Source organism: Drosophila elegans, unplaced genomic scaffold (assembly GCF_018152505.1).
Source record: "Drosophila elegans isolate 14027-0461.03 unplaced genomic scaffold, ASM1815250v1 contig_814, whole genome shotgun sequence".
In the NCBI taxonomy this organism is placed as follows: domain Eukaryota; kingdom Metazoa; phylum Arthropoda; class Insecta; order Diptera; family Drosophilidae; genus Drosophila; species Drosophila elegans.
Window position 1 is genome coordinate 3946686 of NW_024546167.1, and position 25826 is coordinate 3972511.

General features: G+C 38.2%; 3 protein-coding genes across 3 annotated transcripts; all 3 read right to left on the reverse strand.

Annotated features, from left to right (window-relative positions):
• Nucleotides 1–1658: 1658 nt before the first annotated feature.
• Nucleotides 1659–2264, reverse strand: LOC108134482. Its single transcript, XM_017254799.2, has one exon. The coding sequence runs from the start codon at nt 2165–2167 to the stop codon at nt 1757–1759; it is 411 nt and encodes a 136-aa protein (XP_017110288.1). The 5' UTR covers nt 2168–2264; the 3' UTR covers nt 1659–1756.
• A 14367-nt stretch (nt 2265–16631) lies between these two features.
• Nucleotides 16632–17691, reverse strand: LOC108134484. The gene is made up of 2 exons (XM_017254803.2): nt 17117–17691; nt 16632–17054 (listed from the first exon to the last, which is right to left on the reverse strand). Exons 1-2 carry the CDS (start codon nt 17618–17620, stop codon nt 16731–16733), a joined length of 828 nt encoding a protein of 275 aa, XP_017110292.1. The 5' UTR covers nt 17621–17691; the 3' UTR covers nt 16632–16730.
• Nucleotides 17692–22506: 4815 nt separating this feature from the next.
• On the reverse strand, nt 22507–25826 carry LOC108134479 (protein I'm not dead yet). The gene is made up of 9 exons (XM_017254795.2): nt 25742–25826; nt 25544–25685; nt 25214–25479; nt 25044–25158; nt 24539–24588; nt 24365–24484; nt 23613–24294; nt 23050–23166; nt 22507–22991 (listed from the first exon to the last, which is right to left on the reverse strand). The coding sequence occupies exons 1-9, from the start codon at nt 25744–25746 to the stop codon at nt 22893–22895; spliced, it is 1596 nt and encodes a 531-aa protein (XP_017110284.1). The 5' UTR covers nt 25747–25826; the 3' UTR covers nt 22507–22892.

Below are 25826 nucleotides of genomic sequence, written 5' to 3' on the forward strand. Positions count from 1 at the left end.
TTAACACTTGCTCATGCTTCTGTTTTTCTGTTTTTTCAAGGTTGGCTTAGGAACACGAAAAAAACTGACCGTCATTTGTTTTCTTGACACTTCTGAAGGCTTCTCAAACAACAGGCGGCTTAGGTTTTTTTTAAGGGTTTCGGAGCAGTCCAAACATTTTCTTCTTATATTCTTTGCTTTTTTGCATAATGTCGTTGCCATTTTCCTGGGAAACCGAAGGGGTTTGTCACTAAATAAGTCGCAAGTTAATATTAATAACATCTCATTATCGCCTCGTTCTAAATTTCAGCGCTTAGATGAAATATGTTCGCATCGTCAATTTATCATAATGAAGACAAACGATGCCAAGGGATGACCTTCAAAAAATTATGATTCAAGTTTTTCAGTTGTGGCAATGGTAATTGATGAGCTAAACATCTTTAGATTGGCTACGAAGATATTAGCGGTTATTAACTGGAAAAGTTTCTAGCATAAGTATCTTACAAAAAAAAAAAAGCTTAAATAAGTCAGTTACCAATTTTTGTATATTTCACCTAGTATTTCACAACCTTTTTTTTCCAAATATTTTTGAAATTGCTCTGTTAGTGGGAATTTTCCAATTGACTGAGATGAAAGGCAATAAGGGTCACAACGCAAAGACACAGTGAATTCAAAGACGAGACCCAAAGTCTCTTATTCTCGGTTCAGTGGCCAGTCGAGATGATTGACTTCATGCAAATGTTCTCGTTAAGCCCCATGTCTGGTTAGAAAATTTGCATTTAGCTTGTTTGACCGGTCTGGTTACTACTGAAACCAAGTGGAAATCGTTACCTCCTCGAACATTTCAATTTAATTAATTAGAGTAAAAACAAAGTCAAATAGTCTGTCCTTGTTCGAATATATCTTGTGTTCTTCCTGGGCATCTGAAGCTATTAATGCTTAACCAAAGGAAGTAACAACAAATATGCAATTAGGTTCTTATATCAACATTGTTTGTTTCCTTCGCATGTTGTGGTCCATAGGTAATTAAAGGTAGTTAAAGTGTGACTTTTGCATTGTTTTGGCTTCGATTACATTTATCTTTAGCTGTTCGGTAAAATCGTTATTAGGTTTATTAAAATGGAAAATAACAAAAGCGTCTTGCTTTAGATTTTATAGCACTAAATTTCTTAAATATATTTTGAGTTTTTTAATTGCACAGGAAAATCCATAAATTTTCAACTTGCAACTTTATCGATCCGGCGAGTCTATATCTTTCGCAGCGCGTTGACACCGCCAGACGCTCGGCGTTATTGAATTTATGCACTTAACGATAGAGTCAACAGAGCGTATCTGCTGCCGTGGTGGAAACTGTGGCCGCGGCTGCAGTGGCAACTGTGCGTATACGCAATTAAATTTGCAGTGTCTTCTGGTCCTTGTAGTCCTTGATTGTCTGCGCGAGAGTGCGTAAAAAATGACCGGAAATGAGATTGTTGCGGCTTTAATTTCATTCAAGTGATTTAAGATGGGCAGCAAAATGAATTGAGATATTTTGGCTGTCATCGAATGGCAATGCAATTCCTTGTTAGAATACTAGGTTTAATGTAAGGATCTCTAGCGAAGTGACATTGGTTTTTCTAATGAAAGTTTAATTTTAGATTATTTTTAGCCCATTAGAAATAGTAATAGGTAACACTTACTTCGAAGCATTTGCAGAGTTGGTAACATCACGCTGGTGTAAATTAAACGAAAATTTGTAATGCAAAAGCATAGAAGTACAAAAACTGGATAAATCGCTTCACATAGAGGCTGCAGCTGCCGATTCTTCATTGGCCACGGCGATGGCCTTTTCGATGGTGCCCTTCAGCTTCCTGATGTCCGCATCTAGGTACACAAGGCGCTCATACTTGTTCGCCAGCTTGTTGATAACTCCGCCGAGGTGGCTCCGTAGAATTTCCAGCAGCTCTTCCTCATTGGGACCTGTGTACTGCTGACCCCTCAGGTTGCACTGAAACTCGTCCTCGGCCAGTGCCTCGGCCAGATTATCCTCGGTTTCATCCTGCTTCTTGCGCAATCGGCCCAATTCGCGGTCCAGTTCAGATCGCTTGGCACTCATGGCCTCAAAAGCGGCTAACTTCTGATTCAACTCCGGATTGAGCACCACACCGGGATTAATTAAGCGGGCAAATCCCTTGGCCGCTCTGGACATTACTGGGCAGTGTATATATACAAATTTAAAGGGTTTGTGAATGTTTAGATAGAGCAGTTCCTTGATTTTATGTGGCAGGTTATTGTTTACTCATATACGAACAGTTTCTAGTTACCTACTTGGGCAGCAGACCAAATTGATCATTACTGTGGTTGCTCATATGCTTTGAGAGTTTCGTTGTTTTACTTTTTTTAGATGAAATTTTAATAAAAAACAATAAAGCAAATTAAGCTCATTGCAATGTAGTGACAATAATCAGTAGGTCCGTGGTCAACTCTAAAATTTACAGTCTAAATACAGTCAAACTTCTACTGCTCAAACTTTCTCCATAAGGACACTAGTTTATTGTTCATAAATGAACAAAAACGGTTTACATTAATTATAAAATTCGAAGTAGGAATAAGCTGAAAAATTAAAGCAAAAAAACATTGCCTTTTTTCAACGACAATCCTTTTAAATTTGTATTTACCTTTTATCAAATCAAAGCATTTTTTTAGATTCTTAAATAATAAAATGTAAAGTTTTAATTTATTTATTTTGGGTCTCCTACGAATAAAAGTTATTTTTCTGCGATCATCAAATATTTGTTCTTAGTAAGTATTTTTTTGTGAACGAAGAAATTTGTGTAGTTTTTCTTGTGAGCTTGGCATTTTTATGCAAATAAAATTATGCAATCAAAAAGAGCTGGCTGGGAAAAATGGCTGTGCATTTAAATAACAAACAAAAAACCGCTGTCCCCTTTACGGTTGACGTGTATATGTAGAGTGGAGAATATTAGGGAATAAATACAACTCAGGGCGCGTGTCCTAATTAATAAGACCACCTCGACGCCATCATTGCCATTTGAGCCCAGTAGATTTTCATCCTCTTTTTTTGGTTACACGAATTTCCCAGCGGCATTTCGCGAAATGCAAAAACAACAAGCGAAAACACAGCAAGAACACAATGTTCGGAGTGTAGCACAAAATGATGAAAAGAAACAAAGGAGAATAGAGATATCTCATTATGGACAAAAGCGGGCCAAACGAGTCCAAAATAAAATGAAAAAATTATGCAGCCGAAAAAAAAACCCAGCTGGCCCTGTTTTTCTGCCCCATCCCGGCACATCAGCATCAGCATTCGAGTCCGTATTCGTATCCGCATCCGCATCCGTATCCGCCCCTTGACCAGTCTGCGAATTCTGGAATTTGTTTACAGCACTCAGAGTGGAAACACGCGTGCCAAAAATAATCAAAATATAATAAGCAGACTCTTCAAGGCGCTGGCAAATGAGGCATGTAATAATTTTTGCCTCGCCCGAGAACGGTGTCCCTTTTTTTTGGTCAAAAGATTTATGCTGGACAGTACTGTAGTCTGATTATAGGGTAGTGAAAGGTATGATGGCTTACATTGACGAAACAAAATCAACAATTTTATTAAAGATTAGCCAACCAAAGGTAAAAATTGTGTTATATCCTTATGGTATTTTATCTTACCTCAATATTGTTACCCTAATTTTTGTTTGATTGTCTTTAGGGATTTTTTTTATGTACTTTCTGGTTAGCTTAGAAAGCTTTCAGCAAAGGCTTATAAATAATTTACAATTTATTTAATACTTAGTGTTGCATTAATTCCATTAAATATATGTATAAGTATTTGCTTGAATTCACAATTCATCAACTTTGTTATAATATTTTACGTTTCCTTATCCTTTTTCTTTCTTAAAATAATTTGTGTTATTTCAAATATCTGATGGTAATACGGAGTTGTAATTACAAAATACAAAAGGCAGTTTGAAAATGTGATTTTAAATTTATTCCCCCTGTTTTAGAATTTTAAGCTACTGCACAGTGTTCAATAGTCGAAATGCATTATTCAAAGGCCCGTCTCGTCAAATTAAGCAATTTCCAACTCAGCTATGGAAGTTACATTTTTACGAGTAGTTCACAAACAATTCTATCCACTCGGATTTTTTCATTTATTCGTTTGCTCCAGCCTTATGCAGCTTGATAGGCTTTGCACACTTTTAGGTTATCATCAGTCAGTAAGTAAGCTGGATTACCGAAGGATTTCATGGGTTTTTCCTCAACATTTCTCTATGACTTGACTGGGCTCTTAGTGGAATACAATGGGAGAGCAAGAGCCAAAGGCATCAGGCCTACAGTTATGCAAATCGCTGGCGGGCAAAATTTTCTCGACTAACTTCTCAGGCCACAAGGTGGTCAGCTGAAAATTGCAAACGGAAGGATAGGCGGGTCGTCCTTGGAATGGAAAAAGGAGCACATAGTTTGCCTTAATTTCCGCTTTATTCGGCAAATATATGCGTTGCCAGGCGAGTGCTTTTTAATAAGTTAGTTGGCCGACATTCGCGCTGCTACGTTTTTACCTTGGCACCCTGTGTGCGCTGGCATAATTAAAAATGTACACACGTGCGCTGACACGTGGTCTTCGTGTTAGCGGGGCAACGGGTGGGTGGGCGGTTGTCCTGTGGTAAAGGATGATGAGTCCGGACTCCAGACTCCGGACAGGTAATATTTACTCGCCGCCCTGCTGCCCAGCTGCCTCGCTGAAAGCTAAAATATAGAAACCTTCGCATCATCATTGTTTCTCGTGGCGTATACTTAATGCTGAATAGCGCACGCCAGCAAATGAAGTCGTCGGTTAAGCTAAAGAGCTGATGCGGAAAGTTACAAGCAACGGATAGGAATACAAATGGTTTCTCTAAGCATAAGAAAAACTAATTGAAAACTTTGTAGAAACTCTTTAACTTTTAAAAAAAATTTAACACATTTATTGTTTATTTCATTTATTTATTATGAATATAGAGTAATATACCCATTTTTAAGGGAATTGTACTAGCTCCCCTTATTATTAAATTTATATTTTGATTTGCTACCTAATTTATTAGGTAATCTGTACCAAATCCATTTTTACCCCCCATCTTGCTTATAAATTAGCTATGCCATGACAATTGCTATCCAAACATTATAGCAAGCACATGTTAATGTCCAATTCAACGAGGAAAATGCGCTAGAAAATTAAGTGCAAACAAAAATCAAACACAAATATGTGGGCCGTGCTCCGGAATCCGCAATGTGGAATTCGTACTCTTTAATTCACAACCCGTTCGTGACCCTCGTCAGAGTGAATGAGAAAAAGCAAACGATTTTTGTATAAAACATTCGATATTTTTTCATTGAAACCCAATTGCTTTTATTGATCGCTTTCGCATCGGTGAAATATTTAGTATTTTTTTCTGGAATTCACGATAACTTTTTCTGTTCTTAATTGGAAAACTATGAGAAGCCTTGGCGTCCACAGCTGAGGTTTTTGGGATTTTGTGAATTTCTGGTTTAAAATCAATTAAAATCGTCATTTAATAAGTGCTTGCACGCACAGCCGGAGCAGAAACAAATGCCATTAATTAATTTTAATTTAAGCTAGACGCGTGACAGGCCGATGAGTTTCAGGCGGCTGATTTGCCAATTGAAAGTTCATTTCAGCTGTCATTTAGCGGTTAAGTGTGAAAACTTGATTAACAGCGGTTAATTGACAGTTTGGAAACTGGTAGGCAATTGTGATTTTCATGATGTTAATTATTCAATAATTTTACTTTACACTTTTTGTTCCAGTAATAAACATTTAATTAGCTTTAAAGAAAACATAAAGTCAAATGGTCTAAACCATTTAAAAAAGCAAGTATTTACATTATTTTTATTTAAATGTAAGATTTTTGTAAGCAATAAATACCTAAAAATATTTAGTTCAGTCTTAGGGATTTCATTTGCCTTTAAGGCCAGAAACCCGCATTTTCCAAATACCTATGACCCTTTACACAAAACCACCTTTGAATATGCTCACATATGGTTTCTCCACGGGTCTCGGAGGTTGGCAATTAAATATTTTTGGCGCGGCTTAATTAAATGCATGGCTTATGGTGGCTTAAGAGGACCATAGAAGTGTATTTGGCAGCTGTCAACTAGGCCACTAAAAGCGCGCATAGACTTTTCAATATTGGTGACGAGCGAGGCGGGAAACCTTGAAAATGTTGAGTGCGGATTTTGCCGCTAGCCGTGTCCGTGCCACGCCCCTATCCCGCCCATGCATAATCCATGGGTATGTGGACGCAGTGGGCGTGGCCGGACAGCACTTACCACCGCCGCTGATTGCGCGTGACAAATTTCGCAGTCAGCATTTTGGCATTTTAACGCACTGGCACAGAAAACTAAGTAAAGTTGGGAAATGCTCGCACATCTCCATAAACGTGGCGCTTAGGCACATCAATTTGGCTCCGCACTGGCTATCCGACCAGAAACCCCTTTCCATATGGCCACCATTTCCCGGCAGAGACAACTCAATTAGCGCTCGCACAAGCTTTTAGCCCAAACTCAGTTATTATTGCCTGCGGCGTGGAATTGAAATGTTTGCCGCGACTGCAACGAAATGCATTCGAATTAGCGTGCACATTACGCATCGCGAAGTATGCTCAAATATTAATTATGGAAAATATACAATTCACTGCTTTTCGCCATTGTTTGTTTTACATTGTGGCTAGTAAAATACGGCCAGGAATAACTGATCAAGCTGATAGATGGCCGGTATAACTATAATGCCAGTCGAGTGGCCTCAAAAAGCATATATATGTGGGCGAACTTATATTGTCTTTGCGGGCTTAGAATTTGATGGTAACATATTTATAGTTCGGGCTAATACAAATTTGCCTTTCAACCAAATTTGTACCTTCTCTTGTTTTGAATTTGGAGAGAGAGAGGTTTTTAAAACTTTTTGTATGAATAAAATTACTGTGCAAAGTAAACTATAATGCGAAATTGTGGTTTATTTTCTGTTGGAAAATTATATGACAGGTTAGACTTATTTAAATTTAAGTTAATATTTGTCAAATACATAAGAAGATTAAAAAAAAATTAATAAGAGTTTGTATTTTAAATATTGTTCAGTTACCTTTTTTAAGCACACCTGTACGCAATGATAGTAAATGCCTTTGGGGTGAAAACTTTGATGCATTTTATCAAACCTCCAATATCAAGTGAACATATTGGTATGTGTGCTTTTTGGAATATCGTATTAATCGATTTTCATACCATTATTCGCGTCGTTCTTGCCAAACAGCCTCGAAGACATAAAGCACAAAACGTGCCTTAAAGTATGCCAGGCATTTTAATTAAAACTCGTTTTTGCCCTACCCATTTATACCGCCTCCATCTCCACCGCCGGCCCCCCAAAAAATGGTAGCAACCGTTATTCCAGCTTTTGCTTTACCTCAACTTAATGGCAGCTGCTGTCGTGCTTGATTACCCAAGTGCCACGCCCTCGCCTTCGTTGCCGTCCCCGCCTACCGTTCCGTACCTCGCCGTGCAGCACTTGAAAACTTTTACGCTTGTCATGTGCAACATGTCCAACTATGCCGTAGTCGTCCGTCTCCCTCAGTTCCTGCCCCATCCTTCCGCCTCTTCCTGGCGCGTCCTCCTTCGTCCTGGTCGTCCCACAGCCTAAAGGCAGCAAATCCAACACAATTCACATGTAGCTGCAGAGCGGAAATGAAAAATCAAATAGAACAACTCATAATGGCAAGGGGTCTGCTTGGCAGAGAATCAGGGTTGCAGATAAATAAAACCAGCAATAATCGTGAATATTAGCCTCACGATCGTCATGGTATAGGATCTGATCTTTAAACCGAATTTCTGTGCTTTCAAAGTAATGGAAGTGCCAAAAAATACTAAAAACTATGCAATGAAAAAAAAGAACGCAGTATTTTGGAATGAATCACACGGACATCCTGACTTAAAAATAAAAAGCATTGCTAAATGTTTTTTAAACAATACCTAAGTTGTTGGGAACATATGGATAAATTCCAAAATTACTACAAAAGTAATTACTACAAAAGTAATGGGAGTAAAATAAAAAATAAAAATAAACACTTAAAAGGGTGTCTGAAAGTATGCAATAAAAAAAAATTATGAAAGAATCACACGTTCATTCCCACATAATATATTTTGTTGCATACATTTGACGCCGTTTTTTTAATGGTATCAAAAACCTAGTGATTTACCTCCAATATCGCCAGTTTTGGTTAATAGTTTTCATACAATCCTTAAGTTGTTTGCAAAATATGGATAAATTCCAAAGTTACATGCCCTTAAGCTTTGGTTATTCTTTTCTTTTGCTTAGGAGCGAGTATATACTTGTTTGTGAGTTACTCTGGAATCCTGATTGCTCTTCTCCAACTTCTTTGGGACCTTTGCAGCCCTGAAGAGCAACTCTTCCGCCGGTTGTGGCAATTTTCTTTTAACATTTTTTCGTATGCCTTCTCCTTGTTGCTTCTGCATCGTCCACTTGGCAGCGTCGCAATCGTCTGTTATGTGGCACTCAATTACACTTTCGTTGTCACTAAAACATCTTGCCGAGCATGGGGTAGTTGGAGAGGAACGGAAAGTAAAGCTTTGCATACATGTGTGATTGTGTCTCCGACTTTGACACTTGAAGTGGATAACTCTGCAGGGCAGGAGCTATATGGCTGAGGCTGAGGCTGAGGTTGAGGCTGCGGCTGAATCTAGTGCACGGAGTGCTCGAGTGTGTGGGGCTTGACATCCAATAAAGATTACCAACGATTGTTAAACACAAATTGCGTTCAATGATGAGTTATCTGACGGTAGGAGCCCCATGCCATCCGTACCTTTTTGTACTCCGGCAAATCAGCTTTTGCAGCTCAACGTCCTTCCACAGAAGCCATAAGGTATGCCTTTGCCATCCGGAGACTGACAAAGTTTTCATGGCCACCGTATGACGAAGTTGTCAAATGAATTCCGAGTGCGGGAGCCGCATTATCAGAAAATGAAATTTAAAACGTTTTTGTGTTTGCCAGCGAGCAGGCAAGTTTATTGTACCTTGGGTGGTACGAGTGGTATGGATGTTATGGATGGTATGATGTATTCGTGCCAGGGCATGTAATTCATCAGGCGGGAGATGAATGAGCCGTTTACTCGTATGCATATCACCCATTCGATGGGTATTACTATCTCTGTTTCTGTCCTGCCGTCGCTGAATTTTTATGGCATACTTCGCGGCGAGACACTCTTGTTTGTTTGCCTTTTTTTTGTGTACAACAGAGACCTGAATTAAATTCATTATGATTTTACTCTGCTTTCGAACGAATTTCGTTGTTCATATCTCAGATTGCAGCAACGTGTTTCGGGTTTGTTCTTTGTTTTTTACATAGGTAGCTCTATCTATCTGTAGCACGAAATCTGGAATTTCCATTTGCACAATTGAATGATTCCAGCATTCACAGCTGACTTTTTCTCGTATGTTCATTAGACATGGCTGCATGCAAATTTGCTCTCTTATTTCGGACCCCATTTGTGGCATCCTCAAACCATTGTTATTGTTCCCTTGTTCATTACAACGCTCGGTTAAACCAACAATAAGGGAAACCACAAGGAAGCTGCCATTGTTTGGGATCGTTTCAGCTGACTGCACCAAATCGCAAATAGATTTTTGGTTATGCATTTGCTTTGGGGCTGCAAACCAAGGAAATGTTTTTTCTGTAACAAGATAGACAAACCAATGCAAATGAATGAACTTCTGTGTGAAATGCAAAATCAGTTACAGCAAAAATGTCGGTATTAGGACACGAAACTGCCTTTTATTTGCTGCATTTAATATTTTTCAAAATGCATATATGTGTAAGAACTTGCAATTAATTAAATAAGTGAATGCTTCATCATTGTTTCATCAAATCAATCTGGATAAATAAACCTTAAGGCGTATCAGTGAAATAGTTGAAGCCCTTTTTGATAATAACTAAAAGAAAACATATTTATTTACCAGCTTATACAAACAAAGTTTTTAAATAACTCAATCAATCATATAAGAAATGAAGAGCAAATAAATGGTAATCAAGATTTTTTTTTTAAAAGCCGTTGCTTATAGTTATTCTCTGACAACTTTTTAGTTTTTTTTTGGGAATTCTTCGGTGCACAAAAAATACTATCGTTCACTTATCTAAAATAATATAATCAATTTTCTTTCATCATTATATTTAAAAAGCTTTTCAAAAGTCATTCTTAATTTTGGGCCCCAAATAAATTACCCAAAAATGTTGAAAAGCCGTGCATGTTCGCTTAGATCATTTTAGGGAAGAGAGAACCTTTTAGCCTAACTGCGTAATGTTTTGAATTACATTGAAGCCTGTCCTCTGGCGAATCCTTTATATTTCGGACAAGAGTAACACGAGTATTCGCTTTATTCTCGTTAGTTTTGCGACGCCTGTGGGGCAGTATTGTCGTGGCCATTACTTTAATTAAATTATATTCGTATGGGCACGACGTCAATCGTAAAACCAATACGCTTAATGCATCTGTCAACGCGGCAGTCACAAAAAAGTGTGCGTACAAATTTCGAAAGCAAAATCACGTACTTAAAGGCAATAAGCATTTTATATCCCACCCAAGTTGGGCCCAGCGAAAATATTTAAAAAACTCAACCGTGTAAACATCCCGCCACCCACACTCGGTCGCACAAAAACACATTTCTATTAAAACGCAAATTTCAACAGATTATCACACAGACCACGGGATGCGGAATACGGAATACGGGGATTGGGTTTGGGTTTTGGGGTTGGGATTTTGTTTGGGATTGGGGAAAGGCAGAGGAAGTGGGGCTTCAGCGCGTGTCATTTGCCGTGTAACAATTTGAAACTTTTATAGAGTTTTCTGCGCTAAACAAAAAAAAAAATACCATCGATGGTCGGCAGACAGCAAGTTTAAGAACACGTTAAACTTTTTACGACTTACGTAGATGAGGATTTTGTGGGTCGAAATGTATGCGGAAGTTTGCTTCGCGGAGATAATGCAGTCAGGAGTCGAGGCGTAATGAAATTTAAGGCAGCAGCTGCCACTAATTAACCTTCCCATTTGAGCTTCGACGCCGCCGGTTTGTATTAGTTAAAAACTCATAAAAAATGTCGGCTGATTGAAATAAAAAAAAGCGCCGATACGTTGGCGTTCCGATGCCACGAGGACTTAAGCCGCTCAAACTTCATTGCATATTTATGGACTCTAGCCCCCACATCACGCGCAAGTTTTGCCTGCTTTGCTTTTTAAATATTTAAATTCCAGCTACCGTGTGGGAAACCAAACAGAAGACAGGCGCACATCTGGCATAAATAAATAGACTGTCCTTTTTCGTAAGTCGAAAAGGTGAAAGCCGGCGCGTAAGACAAAGGGTTGGAGCTTAAAGTTTGGAACGCTTCCAAGCGGCAGAAATCCGTTTAAATTGAGCGTGAATTAAACTTTTGGCCCTCCTGCAGTGGTACAATGTTGGATCTGGCTTAATTTAAGTTTCCAGTGGAAATGCAATTAAAGTCTGGTTGCCGAAATCTTTGTGTGTGAGTGGACTGAGCTCGTGTAGCACTTTTATTTAACTAGGCTAAGCGGCTTTTGCCTAGACAAACTTTGCCGCACCGAAATCCGCTTGACTTTTGGCCGAGTCTTTATGACCGCGCCTGCTTCCAGAGACGAGCTTGTATGGAAGTTCTCAAGGACATTGGTGTGTGAAGCTAAATATTAACATGGCGCACATTAAATACAAGGAATGCTCCATTTCTTAAATTGCAGGAATCATATAATTGTATACCTTGTGCTTCTAAAAGAGTTTCTTAATGAACCAAGTTCAGAAGTACAACTTAATGGTTAATTTACACATTAATATTTAAACAATAAATTGCTGATTATTGATTTTTTTTCTCCCAGGGTAAAATGTAGTATTGTTGTTTAATTATTAAAGTGGAATATACTTAAAAACTCTTCTGACCGATTAATGGCGTTCAAATTTCCACATCAACAATATGTCAATTTAAACCAACGAAGCTTATATACACTTGCAGATATTCCAAAAATTAAATTTCCTTATGAATAATATTCTTTTATGATTATTTTCCGATAAAAAGAGGGAAGCTATAATTTTTTGTTCACTTATTTTTTATTTTAATGATTGTTTCAATGAAAGCTTTATAAGATAGCTTCCTGATTTTAACAAAAAAAATAGATACGTTATTCAGAAATATTTAACCATTAAACCATTATCTTAAAGAATAATAAAACAAAATGAAAAACAGCAAAGCTAATATTTGTTTTCATTAATTCAATAGAAACTTTTTGAGAAAGTTTTATGCAGATAGGCTTAAAACAAAAAGACTAGTTTGCTCAAATTCACAGACAGACGGGCTAACTTCTGACTAAAATTATTAAACCCATTTTTAAAAAATAAATTTGGAACATCCACCTATTTTAATATTTTTTAAATTAAAATAAAAAATGAAAAAATAAGGGGATGTGGAAAAAATATTCGACTTCATCGCTAAAAATAGTTAAGATGATTTTGTTCCCCACCTTCTCTGGCTGTTGATGAAACAATTTCCTCGAAATATTCCAACGCCTTGACAACGTATCCGGAATGTATGAAAGCTCACTTTTTGGGAGCCAGCCGACAATCAAAGCCGGCCACAAAGACTGGCCACATTATGTGCTCATGAGCCTATGCACATGCCGCACAAAAGTTGAGTCCAACAAAGGAAGCCCAACTGCGTCAGATCTTTTGTACGGTTTCGCGTGTAATTTATTTGACAGTTTGACAATTTGGAAAAAAATGAGCGCTAAACAGCGCAGGGCGACCTGGGAAAGCGCGTGAAAGTGGCCGCGGGCGCACAAAAGCAGTGGAAAAGCGTGGAAGCCAGGAAAAACCAGAGGAAAGCGGGGTAGAACTGGGGAAAAACACCTCGGACCGCTGCAAGGCGCTAATGTTGAATTAAACGAACGCTGACAGCGGCGTAAACAAAGGGCAGACCGCGACCCCAAACGCTTGGCGGGGCCCTACAGGACCAGGATTTATATGCCTCACATATGTATGCGCATATATAGTATATTTGTGCATGCATATTTATGATAAATTGTAGCTGTAGGAAAACGTGTCGCTGACATTTTGGCGCCTACGAAAATGGAAACCCAAACACAAACAAAAGGGAAATGAAAGAAAAACTCAACACACAAGTCAAAGTCAGCATGAATGTTTGTATGAAATTTTAATAACCTGGCGAACTGGCATTATTATTGAATTGGCGAACATCGCCGCCAAATGACTTTGTAATGCTGAAAAGCGAAGACCCACAGCGGAAAATATTGCGAGTCGAATTTTTATGAAGCTGAAAAGCCGTTTAATGTCACGCCACCGAAATAATCCAGCTCTGGAGTTGATTGGAAAATGCTTAAAAATAGCAGAAAATAAAGGCGCATAAAATGAAGCGCGAAATGCGAAATGCGAGCGGAATGGGCCTGCAGATACCTCATCGACTTCCCTAAGCTTTATTGTCTCAGTCGCTGCCATTTGCACACACTCAAATCTCTGGTCGCATTCAACCTGTTAGTCGGCGTGGAACATTCGTGCCTACTTTTTTTTTTCGGGGACAGCTCTTTGCGGCTGCTCAAATGTAGTCGTAAAAGCGCTTTTACGTAATGTTGCGACGATACGACGTAGCTGGAACGAAGACGATAATGGTCCCACAAGAATTGCGTACGTGTGAGCCGGCCTTGAAGTGAAATTTACAATGCTCGGTCTTAAAGTTAAATTCTGAGGGATTATACATGCGGCAAGTGGTGGCAAATCGACCCAGGTAACTCCTTACCTGTCCAATCTCATTAAGCTTCAATTTTCTGTAAGCTCCATTTATTCTGATTTCATTTATTGACAGGTATCTTATTTAAATTGGGGGTTGTGGTATTTATCGGAAAGAAATCTTAACATAATAAGCTCAAAATGATAAGGGTGAAAACACATTGTTTAATTATGTTGTACATGCATAAAAAGCATTTCCAAACAACAATTTCCATATAAAATACAATTCTTGCAAGACCACAACTTATGATTTAAAACATCTTTTACTTGATAAAAGGTTTAAAAAATACTTAAAATATATACTTAATATATCTCATTTTTCAACACGAGTTTTGAAAATGCTAAATTCCCAATATATTTTTCATCTGTAAAAAAAATAATACAAATGTATTAGGTATGAACTTTTTCTAGGTATTGGAAAAAAATGAGATCTTAACAAATTGATCTGGCGAACTTATAATTGGTACTACATTTTTTAAGCCTTTGTATTTTTTAACCTGCGGCCCCTTTGAACCTGCGGCCCCTTTGAACCTGCGGCCCCTATTTATAAACTCCCAAATAATATGTGGTTTTTAAAATAATAATGCTCAAAATATTTTAAAACTAATAAAATAATTAAATGTTAAGCTCCGGAAAGAAGCCTTCCCACAATTTGCCTTATGTGCATCAGTTTTCCTGGTTCCTACTTGTTAGCTTAAGTTGGTCACATTAATTATACACATTTATTTGGTTTTGTTCCTCCAACAGACGAATTCTCTATTTGAGCATAGAATTATTTAAGCAGACGCCATTCAGCTTTAGATCGAGTTGTGTCTTCTGCCCCGAGTCTAAATCTGACCCAGGTAAATAAACTTAAATGCTTTGAGTCCGGTTTGGCCAAAGCGTCGACAGTCTGCCGGCATGAATGCGGTAGCAGATGCATACATATGCAGATTTTTGTGTGTATCTTACTTATGCAAATGCCATGCGACTCATAGCACAGTGTTCACTTTACTCACTTTACTCGCACAACACACACACACGAGCCTTTTGTTGCACTATTTTAATTAAACCAGCTTCAGTATTCCTTGTTGTTGCAGTGGTTCTTCTAATGCAAACCGTGATGCAACCCAGTTTGCCATTGCATAGTGGTCTCCGTCTTTTTTATCCATATCCACATCCCTGGCCCCTACTATTATTTTATTAATATTGCCAGTGAAAACTGCGTTTTTGCTTGCCGTTTGTGGGGCTTTACCACCGTCAGTGTTTCACTTAGAAAATTGCATGACAACGTTATGTTATTATCTTTTTACATATAAAGAACTTAACCTAAGTCTGTGTGAGATGTACATTAGGACGCCATAATTGCAGTTTTATAATGAAACTCTAAATAAAATAACTCTAAAAAAATTTCTTTCAATTTATACTCTACCAAATTTATACTCTACTCATCAGCTTGAAATTTTACATTATGGGTAAAAAAATATTAAATTTCATGAATAGCTTATATATTTCTAAAATATAAAAAAAATTCTTTACATGCTTACCAGAGTAAGTATTGTTGCATTTAAGGCATTCCAGAAGCAAATATTTTAGTGAGGGCTTTTAAGGAAATCACTCATACGTACTGTTGCCTTATTCAAATAAATACTTCCAAATGGCATCATATATAAGCTATTAAATTGTTTGGTTTTTAAATACAATTATTGCACACTAAAATCCACCACCTAGAAAAATGTGGGTGCTATATAATTTGAGTTTCGTCTACGACAAGTGAAGTTGCTAAAAAGGAAATATGTACGAAATTTATACTCTACATGGGTATAAAGTAAACCGAAACGGATTCACAGGAAAACTGCGCAGCCAAACGATTTACTCTATTGGAAACTCCGATGCGAGTGCAGATGTCAGTTTCTTTTTCTGTGCTCAGTACCCACTCGTTATAGCGTTACACCCTTTTATTGTCGGATTCAGATTATCCGCTTTCTTGTTTATCATACTGTCAATTACTTTTAACGTTGGCATCACCACGGCAAAATCGCAACTGCTTTCCAATTAAGAGTAACGCGTTGCGGGTAAGCAAAGACAAAATAAAGGAAAAGGGCTCTGGCTTTCGTTGTTCCACCTCCTTGGCTGGATTTTCCGGGCTGGTTAACATTGGAGAGCTGCAGTTGGAGCTTCGTCGTCCCACATGACGTTGCAATCGCCGGGGGACACTGCTGTCGCCGCCCAAAAACCGCTTATGCAAATGGATTTCCAGCCAAGAGCGAAGGTCAGTGCGTCCTTTGCGGTTGTTAAATGCATGCCTGGTTGGTGGTATCTTACCGTGCTCCTTCTCCCGAAAACTCATTAACGGCAGTGTTGCCTTTTAAGTCGGCTCTTTTCTCCTTGCCCCCCTGATGCTTCACCCAAAGTCACAATAATTAAGTGAAGACGTTTGCCACTGTGATAAGGGGAGGGAAATGTTTTTTTTACTGCCGCAACGGTCCTCTTACATTTTCTGAATCCGCTCAGGGACTAGTTTGCCAGTTCTACCAGTGTTTTTGGCGAGAGTATACTGACTTCGACCAGTGTTATTTGCGGGTGCTTTTTTATGTTAAAGCATTTAACGGCCTTACGTACACCCACTCTAGTTTGAATTTCCTTTCCATAGAGGAAGAGACAGAGCAAAAGCCGCTTAAACGCAACTCGAGACTTTTAAATAATTAACGTCGACTGAGGCGCGAATCAAAGAGCATTTGGAGTGCCCACTCGGATGCCGAGAGGCAGGTGTACAAATAGAGATAGAAATAAAAACAGGCATCAGCCCACGGGCAAGTATTTTCCATTAAAGTTTATGTAAATCCCTTAAACGTTGAAAGGCAACGAGCAAAAGTAAAGATAGAACTCTACAACTCAATCTGTTGGATAGCATTTACTAGGCCGGTGCCTGGCCCTTAACGATCCGGTAGTTGCCTTTTTTATCCCGTTTCTCGCATTTGCTGTTCCTGAATCCGTCAATCGACCACTTGCCTCCGCCCAGCTCAGAAAGCATAAGGAATCCACCGATTTTGCAGAGCAGTAGGGAGAAATACTGTATCGACAGGAGCTTGTCGTTCCAGCCAAACAACATGCTCCAGTGGTTGCTGAAAACATCGTGATATAGCAAGCTGATTACGGTCAGGTAGGCGAACAGTTTGCAGTGGAAGCCCAGGCTTAGGAATATCAAAAGTACAATTGACACAATGCTGAAGAATTCTGTCTAAAAAACAAAGAAAATTAGAGATAAACTATGGTATGTTATGGCATACGTGACTTGCTTACTTCCACGCTCTCGTCCAACCACATAATGAACAAACTGGACAGGCAAATTCTTCCTCCCAGCAATAGTAGCTCATAGTTCGACTTCTCCATATGTGGCCACTCCTTCGGATCTCGCATTCTGATTTTAGCGGCAATCAGCATGAGTAAGCAGCCCACATCCAGGCTGTCATTGAAGAGGAAATAGAAGAACACGGTCCATATGGAGAAGAACAGTCGATGGATCACTCTTCCGATGAGCAAAAGGGTCACTCCACTGCTCTCTTTTCGAGTGCCGAGGATGACGAAGATTGCCACCATGGTCAGCAGGACATCGAAGAATGTATAGATGTACCCAAACATATCGTTGACGTCCATCACAATTGCTCTTTCTCGGCCCACAATATTACCATTGACTAGTGAGTAGAGCACTTCCATAAAGTAATACGACATTACGAAGTACGGCATTAACTTTAGAACACAGGGCCTGATCTCCCGTCTTAGGCCTTTAATTATTTTCGTAACCATTATTTGTTTGCTTAAAGATCGAAATTTGGAAACATCAACTTTTCGTTGCCGTAAGTCACAAATGAATTTGGAGTCACAGCACTCTTTGAATACTTTAAAATTAAATTTAAAGGTTCCCCTTTAAATTAAGGTTGGTAAAAATATATAATATTGCTGAGATTCAACTAGATAATTTAGCTTTTAATACATACTTGTAAAAAATAATGCATTTTATTGAAGCGTATTAAAGTATGTCTTGCAAAGAGAAATTAAAATTCTCGAATCCTTTCTAGAAACATCTTACCTGCTAACTTAAGGCGTCGCTCGACATCCCCTTTTTAATTAGTTCATCATGGGTAAACCCCAAACATCCCGAGGGCATTGTAATGCACATAATGTTTGCGGCTTAAGACCGGAGGGAGTCTTGATAATGTGATGGAACGCGGACATCGAAATCAATGCCGTGTCTAATTGTCCCTAATGTTTGCCGATGCCTTGGGCCAACCGCAATCGGCACATTAGCTAATTGCCCAGAGGAAAGCGAAGTGTCATCTCTCCGCGCCCGATTAACTTCAAAATTTCCATACTCTTTTTTTTTAAAAGGCCCTGCTGTACTCCAAAATCTCAAATTCATAAATTTGTTTAACCTCAGGTGAAAGTTCTAGAAAAACAACCAGACATCAATCACATATACAATTTATTGATAAACGAGCCAGAAAGAATGCAAACTTAAGCTGCAAAATAGGTCTATTCGCTATCAATGAAACTAATTACTTTTTGTAATATTTCTATCTGTGGGGAGTCAAAGATATCATTACTGCATTTCTTAAGTCATAATCTGACTACGTCGACCCACACAATTTCTAAAGTGTTTAAGTTTACTTTGCTTCTTGACAGACACCTCCACTGGCGTTCGGAGAGTTAGGGTCCGGTAAAGTGACTGGATTCCATTTTGATGCCAATGACTGTCAACAACCTTTGACATTTTGCAATTTATCTGCTTACACAGCAAAAATTAATGCCACAAGTGGAAAACATTGAAGCTGCTTCAAGGTAATGAGCAGTTACTAGGGGAAAATCAAAAAGGAGAAAAAGCTACTAAAAGAAGAATATAAAAAAATCAATCCTTGTTGTTGACAGCGTTTCTTTATCCCCTTTCTTGTGAATGGAAAAAGGTATTTACCAGAAATTACCCGAGAAATAGGAATAGCCCAATGGCACGGAAAGAAAAGAAAGAAAAACTTAGTCACAAACAAAGTCCATTTGATGTACTTATGGACTTTATTGTCCAGTAAACAGTTGACAAAAAGAACAACAGTGACATAATGCGTAAACAAGAGCATAACCCTTAAATTTGACCCAGAAATATTCATTATTTTCATAGTGACAAATTAATCTTGGGGAAACTATATCCTAGGGCCCTAATTACTACAAAAGATGGCAGTGAAAATAATAACAACAGCATTGGCCTTGCCATGGACTTGGATTTGCAATTCCTGCCAGCTAAATGTTTACCACTGGCCTTCGGAATAAATGAGCTGAAGGAAAAACTTGGTAGTTAGCAGCCATAACAAGTTTCCAAGCTAGGGGAAAGTTTATTAATTGAGCCTATTAGTTCGCTTCTTCTTGTTACGAGGAAAGACAAGATGAACATTTTATAAAACCATTTTAAATTAGCAAAGGATTTTGGAATTTATGCAAAATTTCATGTTCTTTAGCAATGATAGCTAAATATATTAAAAAGGAAGATATATAGTTAAGTTTGCAGATTGTTATATATTCTACAGGCAGTTCATAAAAATCATTAGACAATTTTTATAAGGGGAACACCTTAAATATAATACACATTTGTTAGAAATTAAAATAAGATGTTACAGTTAACAAAACTAGCTTTTGCGTTTTTTAAGGAACAAATATATATTAAATCTGTGTATGAAATATCAATTTAAAATCGTGAGGTGCCTTAAACCTTCTCGATTTTTATCTCTAGGTAAAGCTATCAAGAAATTCCCTAAAAGAGCATACCGAACAGTGGTTTGTGGTGTTTGCTTAAACATTTTGCTGGGCAATCAAATCAGCAACAGGACCTTGGGGCGTGAGTGGACTCAAGGATAAGCCGAGTCGATGGGGCGGGACTTTAGGGGGAAACGGAGCGGACACAGTTCGTTGATTTTGTTACAAATAATTTAAATCTATGTCAACATTCGGAACGCAACGCGATAATAATTCATTTTTGCCTTTCGCCGTGGCTTCGTGACAGCTAATCACTAGACAGAGATGGCGATAGACAGTCAGTCCGACGGAGAGGGAGAGAGAGAGCGACTGGCAAACGGGCGGAAAGGCAAATACAACCATTTTGAAAAATGGCGTCATGGCTGCCCGATTTCCGTTGCCTTGTGGGCTAATTTGATGGCTCTTTTTTCGTTGGGTGGTTAAATTAAAAACAACATTAAACAAATAGGTCGCTTATGATGACTGCTCAAAAACAAGGACTTTATCGCGTCGAACATAAATTTAATACAATTTGCCATCATGCTTATTGGTGTGTGCACATGCGCGACGCCATCAACGGCCATTGTTTATTTGTTTCGATAAAATCGCTTTAATTTCATTAGTTTCCGCTTTATTGTGTGTTTTGGTATTCCTCATCGAGTTGTTTGCATACATACATACCCGCGCTTAAAAAGTGCTTATTTTATTTTTTCTTTACCAGTGACAAAAGTCAGACATACGATTTTATCTTAGCTGTTCAATTGTTTTGGATGCTGTTATGAATTCAATGAATAAGAAACATTATGAATTGTTATTTAAGTCCTTCGTAAAAAGTTAAAAAAAAATTCATTCCTGATTGGCCGTGTAAAGTGCGGTTTTTATTTATATAGTTGATAGTCAGATTTAATTTGTTAAATTAAAGGAAAAACGTATATTCATTAAATTAGTTTAATGATTATGCTTTGTGAGTATAGAATTGTCCATTTATTGGTCTGGTTATCTGGATGATAAACACTTTTTTTTAATTTTATATATTTTAATCTAAGTTAAGCTAGCTGAATAAAGGCTTACTAAAATAAGCTGTCTTCCAGATCGCTGTCGACGTGTGAAGGAGGACAACGACCGACTTCAGCTTCCGGTTTGGTAGTTATCCTAAAACCTTCGGGGTCTGTTCATAATGCAAACAATGCAACCCGAGAAGACCCAAATTAAAGCAAGGAAAAGAGTACACTCTGAAAGTTATAATGAATGGAAATAATGGAGCCTTTGGTGAATAGTCCAACACCATGTTTTTCTTGGGCGCACTGTTATGACGCAAATTGTTTCCTCCTTTCAAAACTGCCTGTTTTGTATCGCAATTTGCATTGTTACTTTTTGTGTCAAGACAATAGTAAAAATTTCCCACGCCTTTTATTTTTTGTTCCTCACGATTCCTGACTGCATATCAAAATCAGTCACAGTTGCGATTGCACATGACAGCACAGCTGGAATGATATTTGTAGAAAACATTTCAATTATAACATAAAACATTATCTTAAATGTATACTTGCATTTTAATAAATTCGGCTGATGGAAAAAATGTAGCCCGTTTTTGTTACATATTAAGTTATTTATACTATATTTCAATACGTGTATGCTTCAATAAATGTAATTGAATATTATTTTGCTAGAATCAGTATATATAAAACTTAAGCTCAGCATAAAGAGTTATTTATTATTAGAACGATATAAACTCTTATTTTGTAACATAATACCGAGTCTTAAGTTATTTTCATAAAAAAGCGCTATTGTGATGAAGGTCTAAGAAGTAATGGGATTTAATAGCTACAAAACCGGGAATCACTTCTTCTTTTTATCAATTTGTTGGCGAAACCTGAGCAGATGTCAAGAAGGATAATGAGCCTAGATTTGGGAATGCGGAAATGCCAGTAAGCTTGGAATTTGCCAGAGTAGAAAATCAGCTTAAGGCGTGCATGACATTTGAATATATATACATAATTTGTGCGCTCCCCTTTTGCGTTCACAATGACTTTAAGGTGGAAATTCCGCATTTGACTAAGACGCAAAAAAGCCCATGGAATCTCTATAACAAATTGAAAGGCATTACAAAAATAAGTGATAAAGTGTCACAGTCTAGATTTACAGCTATTTATAAGTATATTATGATTGCAGAAAAAAAGTAAATTAAAGGTAGTATGGCAATATAATGTAACATATAGTAGTAGTAATAGTTTTTCATAAAAAAATGGAATTTATTCAACAAATACACACGATCTCATAAGCTTATATAAGTTAGCCCAAGTACTTAAACCAGTCAACAATAAACTGTAAAATGGACTATTACTCGATTTTAATTATTATTTTGTATTGTATTATTTTTATTGTTTTTAAGTTTGAAAAAGCACTACGGTCGTTAGCCTTGGCCAAATCAATTAAATGGGCAATTTTGAATTGTCGGGAGTGTTATGAATATTCACGAACTGTACGCCACGAAATTAATAATTAAGTAGTTTGAGTACAAATGTTGGCCCGAAGCTGGTGCCGCCAGGAGCTCCAGCAGCTAATGTCCTTTAGCAGGAGAGGAGCCAGAGGTTGGCAACCAAACCAGAAAGTATTCAGCCGGAAAGAGTTTGCTAGCGAGATACATGCCCACGGTCCGCGTCTAAATTAACATCTGAATTATTTAGTGCCAACACTTGTGTGGGCAATGTTTGGATTAGAGCAATGTGAATTAGGTGCGAATGACCAGGCGGGGATTACCCTAAATGCGAAACTGTGTAATTTGCTTAAAAGCGTTGGTCCACACTCCGCCCTTTAATATGGTATAGCGTTTATTTTGGCTGCTTTTTATTTGCTTAAAATAGGCTGTCATAGTAAATACGTTAAAATTAAATATTATATTATTTAAAAGATTTATATTGGTTCTTCTGGTTACTTAAACACTTAAATTTTGGCGCTATATGTTATATCCAATTTTAAATTTTATTAGTACAAACTTTGTGCACCTGTGGCCAAAGGTTCTGTCTTGTTTGTTTGCTTTATAATCCTTTTTTTCTTTTGCTTCTCAAAACGACTGCGACAGCTGTATTTTGTTTTGGTTTTTCCCAGAGATGGATATGGATGTCCGTTGAGCAGCTGTGGCATAACAATCCCAGTCCAGTTGCTACTCCCATTGTGTATGCCAAACGTGTCAACAATTTTGCGTTGGACACTGCAGTAAAGCTTACTCGGTAATTTTATTAAATGCGGTCGAAATCGAAATAGATATTTTGTGGGTTATTGAGGAGCGATAACTATTGAATTAGGGAAAGAAGAGTGGTGCAGCGGTGCTGCCAAGTAGCGCAGTAAAGCCAGCAATTGTCAAAAACATGAAGATCGTTAGTACACTTCCAGCCATCAACTGCAATGGCGAATGAGTGGTCGTTGGTCGTTTTATTTCTCAAGTTCGAAATACTTACGAATTGGAAAGGTCTTATGTTGCCCCAGCCGGCGACAATGGTGTTCGACGGGGAACTGACAGGCAGCAAGAACTGATTGTGCAACGCGGTGGCGAACGGTAAAACAAAAGTACCTCCCTGTGATAAAAAATGTATAGTTAGAAGATAGTATATGCCGACCAATAGAAACAATACCAATATCTACAGAATTTGCAATTTGTTAACTATCATAGTTCTAGGGCAATAGTTAAGTGATGATTATCTGACTATTGAATTCCAAATAATATAATTAATATTTAAATTTATAATTTAATTATAAGAATTAATGGGTATAATATTATAGTTTCATTGCATTTTATTTATATAAAAGTTAAATTTAAATAGTCAAATGCAAAATTTAAAAAAAATGTAAACAATTTCATATTTAAAATAACTTTAAACCAATAAATGTAGAAAAGGACGAAAAAATATTAAAAATTAAGTGCAAATTAATAGAAGATAGTCCCCAAAAGAATTTGTTAAGATTATAAAATTGAAATATCGGAACATTATGGTCTTCAATTTGAAACCAATAAAACACTCACCGCTTTGACCATAATGGGAAGTGCGGTCTTGGCCACAGTGGTGGCTGGGGAAAGGTTCGTGAGCAGGGTTCCGAACAGGGCGCCGCACACAAACTGAAGGGGTCCCGAGCCGCCCTCCGGATTGGTCATGGCCCCGGCCACCGCCTCGTACAGACCGCTCTTCTGGGCACAGTAGACGCAGCTGAAGGCGGCGCCCAGCATGAAGATGTCGGCCCAGGGCGTATTGGTGTTCACCGCCTTCCAGCCGAGGAGTGAGGGACTGGTGCCCTCCGTCTCCGGCTGCCGGCACACATAGTACTTGCAGAAGAAATAGTTGGCCGGGATGGCGAAGAAGAGGATGGCCATGAAAATGGTCGGCACCGAGGGACCGGACTCGTTAGCGGTGTTTATATCATCCCAGCCCTGAAAGAGGCGCGGATTTCGAGTGGCCACAAGTATGAACAAAATGATAATCAAGATGAAAACCAACATGGGATATATTCCCCAGGACCCCATTGCTTGTCTCTTGTCGTACATTGACTGGCGGAAACCCGCCCGGTTGCCCTCCAGTTCGGCAAGGTCGCGCCTCACACTGCCACCGAAGAGTCCGAGGAAGAGGATTTGTATCCAAAAGACCATCACGAATAGCCCCAAAATGCCAGGTACCACCATCAGCAGCATCATGTTCTCAAGACTCAGAAACCTGGGGGGAAACGAACAAAATTGTTATTTGGCACTCCTTGTTTTCTATTGATAAAACCCATAATAACAACCAGAAAATATCGCAAATAACACCATTGGGATTCACGAAGGGCGACAGACTGCCTGCCAGTGTGGCAGTGTAGCAACAGGTTAGATAGATTCCGATCACTGGACGTGTCGGATATGGTTTTCTGCAAATTATGCAATTATTTTTTTAGGTCACATTACTATGACTTAGGACTCACGATCCCGGCTCGTATCGGCTTTCGTCAGAGTTCATTTTCACAATGCCAGCCTGAAAAAGGTATCGATTATGGTAAGTTGAAATTAGACCCCGGATTGTATGGAAAAACAGATTCTAAACATTTAATTTCAAGCATGTTTTGAACCAGCTTAAATTTTTCTTAAAATATAAATTTGAATTTAATTCGAGGACTTTTTAATTTGAAATGTTTATAACTTTATAAATTGTATTATACCATATTTCATTTTTTTTGTGCTTCAATATCAAACCAAAGTGCTTTTTTACTAAAATTGACGGGTGGTAAAATATTTTTAAGAAAATTGAGCTTTATGGCTAGCTCCTGATCAAAAATATATATACTACTTAAAGACTGAAAATATAATACCCTCTGATAACTCTCGGCAAGGGTATACACATTTGTATCAAAGTTTGCTTGAAATCGAATACTTAGGTCTACTGCTTTGCATATAATCCGATGTCTAGTCATAATAAGAGCAGTTGCTTACGTTATCGTATTCTGTTATCACAGCTTGGGCCACCTTCATCGAAAAGGCAGCGGCTAAAGTGGGACTCACCAGAAAGGCCAGCAGAAAAACGGGGATGGTCAAGAAAATCTGAAGACTGCGGAAAGGATGTCGTTAGTGATGGAGTTTCGCCATTCAATCACTTTACTGACTATCTCAGGCTGCTACCCACAATGCTGGCCACACACACGCCCAGCCGTTCGCTGAGCTTCGAACTGTCCATCATAATGCCCATGAAAATAGCGCCATATACCAAGAATATTAGATCCGTATAATAGGAGGTACTGACTTTGCCCGAGCCGGCTATGCCCGCAACGGGTATAAATACAATGTAGATAAAGGCTAAACCTCCTCTGGCCATCAAGTTAAGGATGTAGATCAGGTACAAACACAACGATATGTATATGAAGCGGCATATCTGCAGGATTACGATTGAAGCATCTACTACGAATTTTTTTTTAGCAAGCTTCTAACAATCTTACCAACACTGGATGTCCAGCTAAAATGGGTGCAAGTAGTATGGGTACGACTAGAAGGAGAACACCTTTATAGTGAAATTTACAGAACAATCTTCGATCATCTTGCTCCTCCAGAGGAACATCACCAGGTTTGTAATCCTGAGTACTTGCGGACCAGCATACATTTTATTATATATATGTTGTTACTGTTAATATACTTACGCCATTTTTTCGAACTACTTAAGTTTTCTCGGATTTAAATTTGGTTCTTTTGACTGACTTTGGACTGGTTGCTATGCTATTGTCC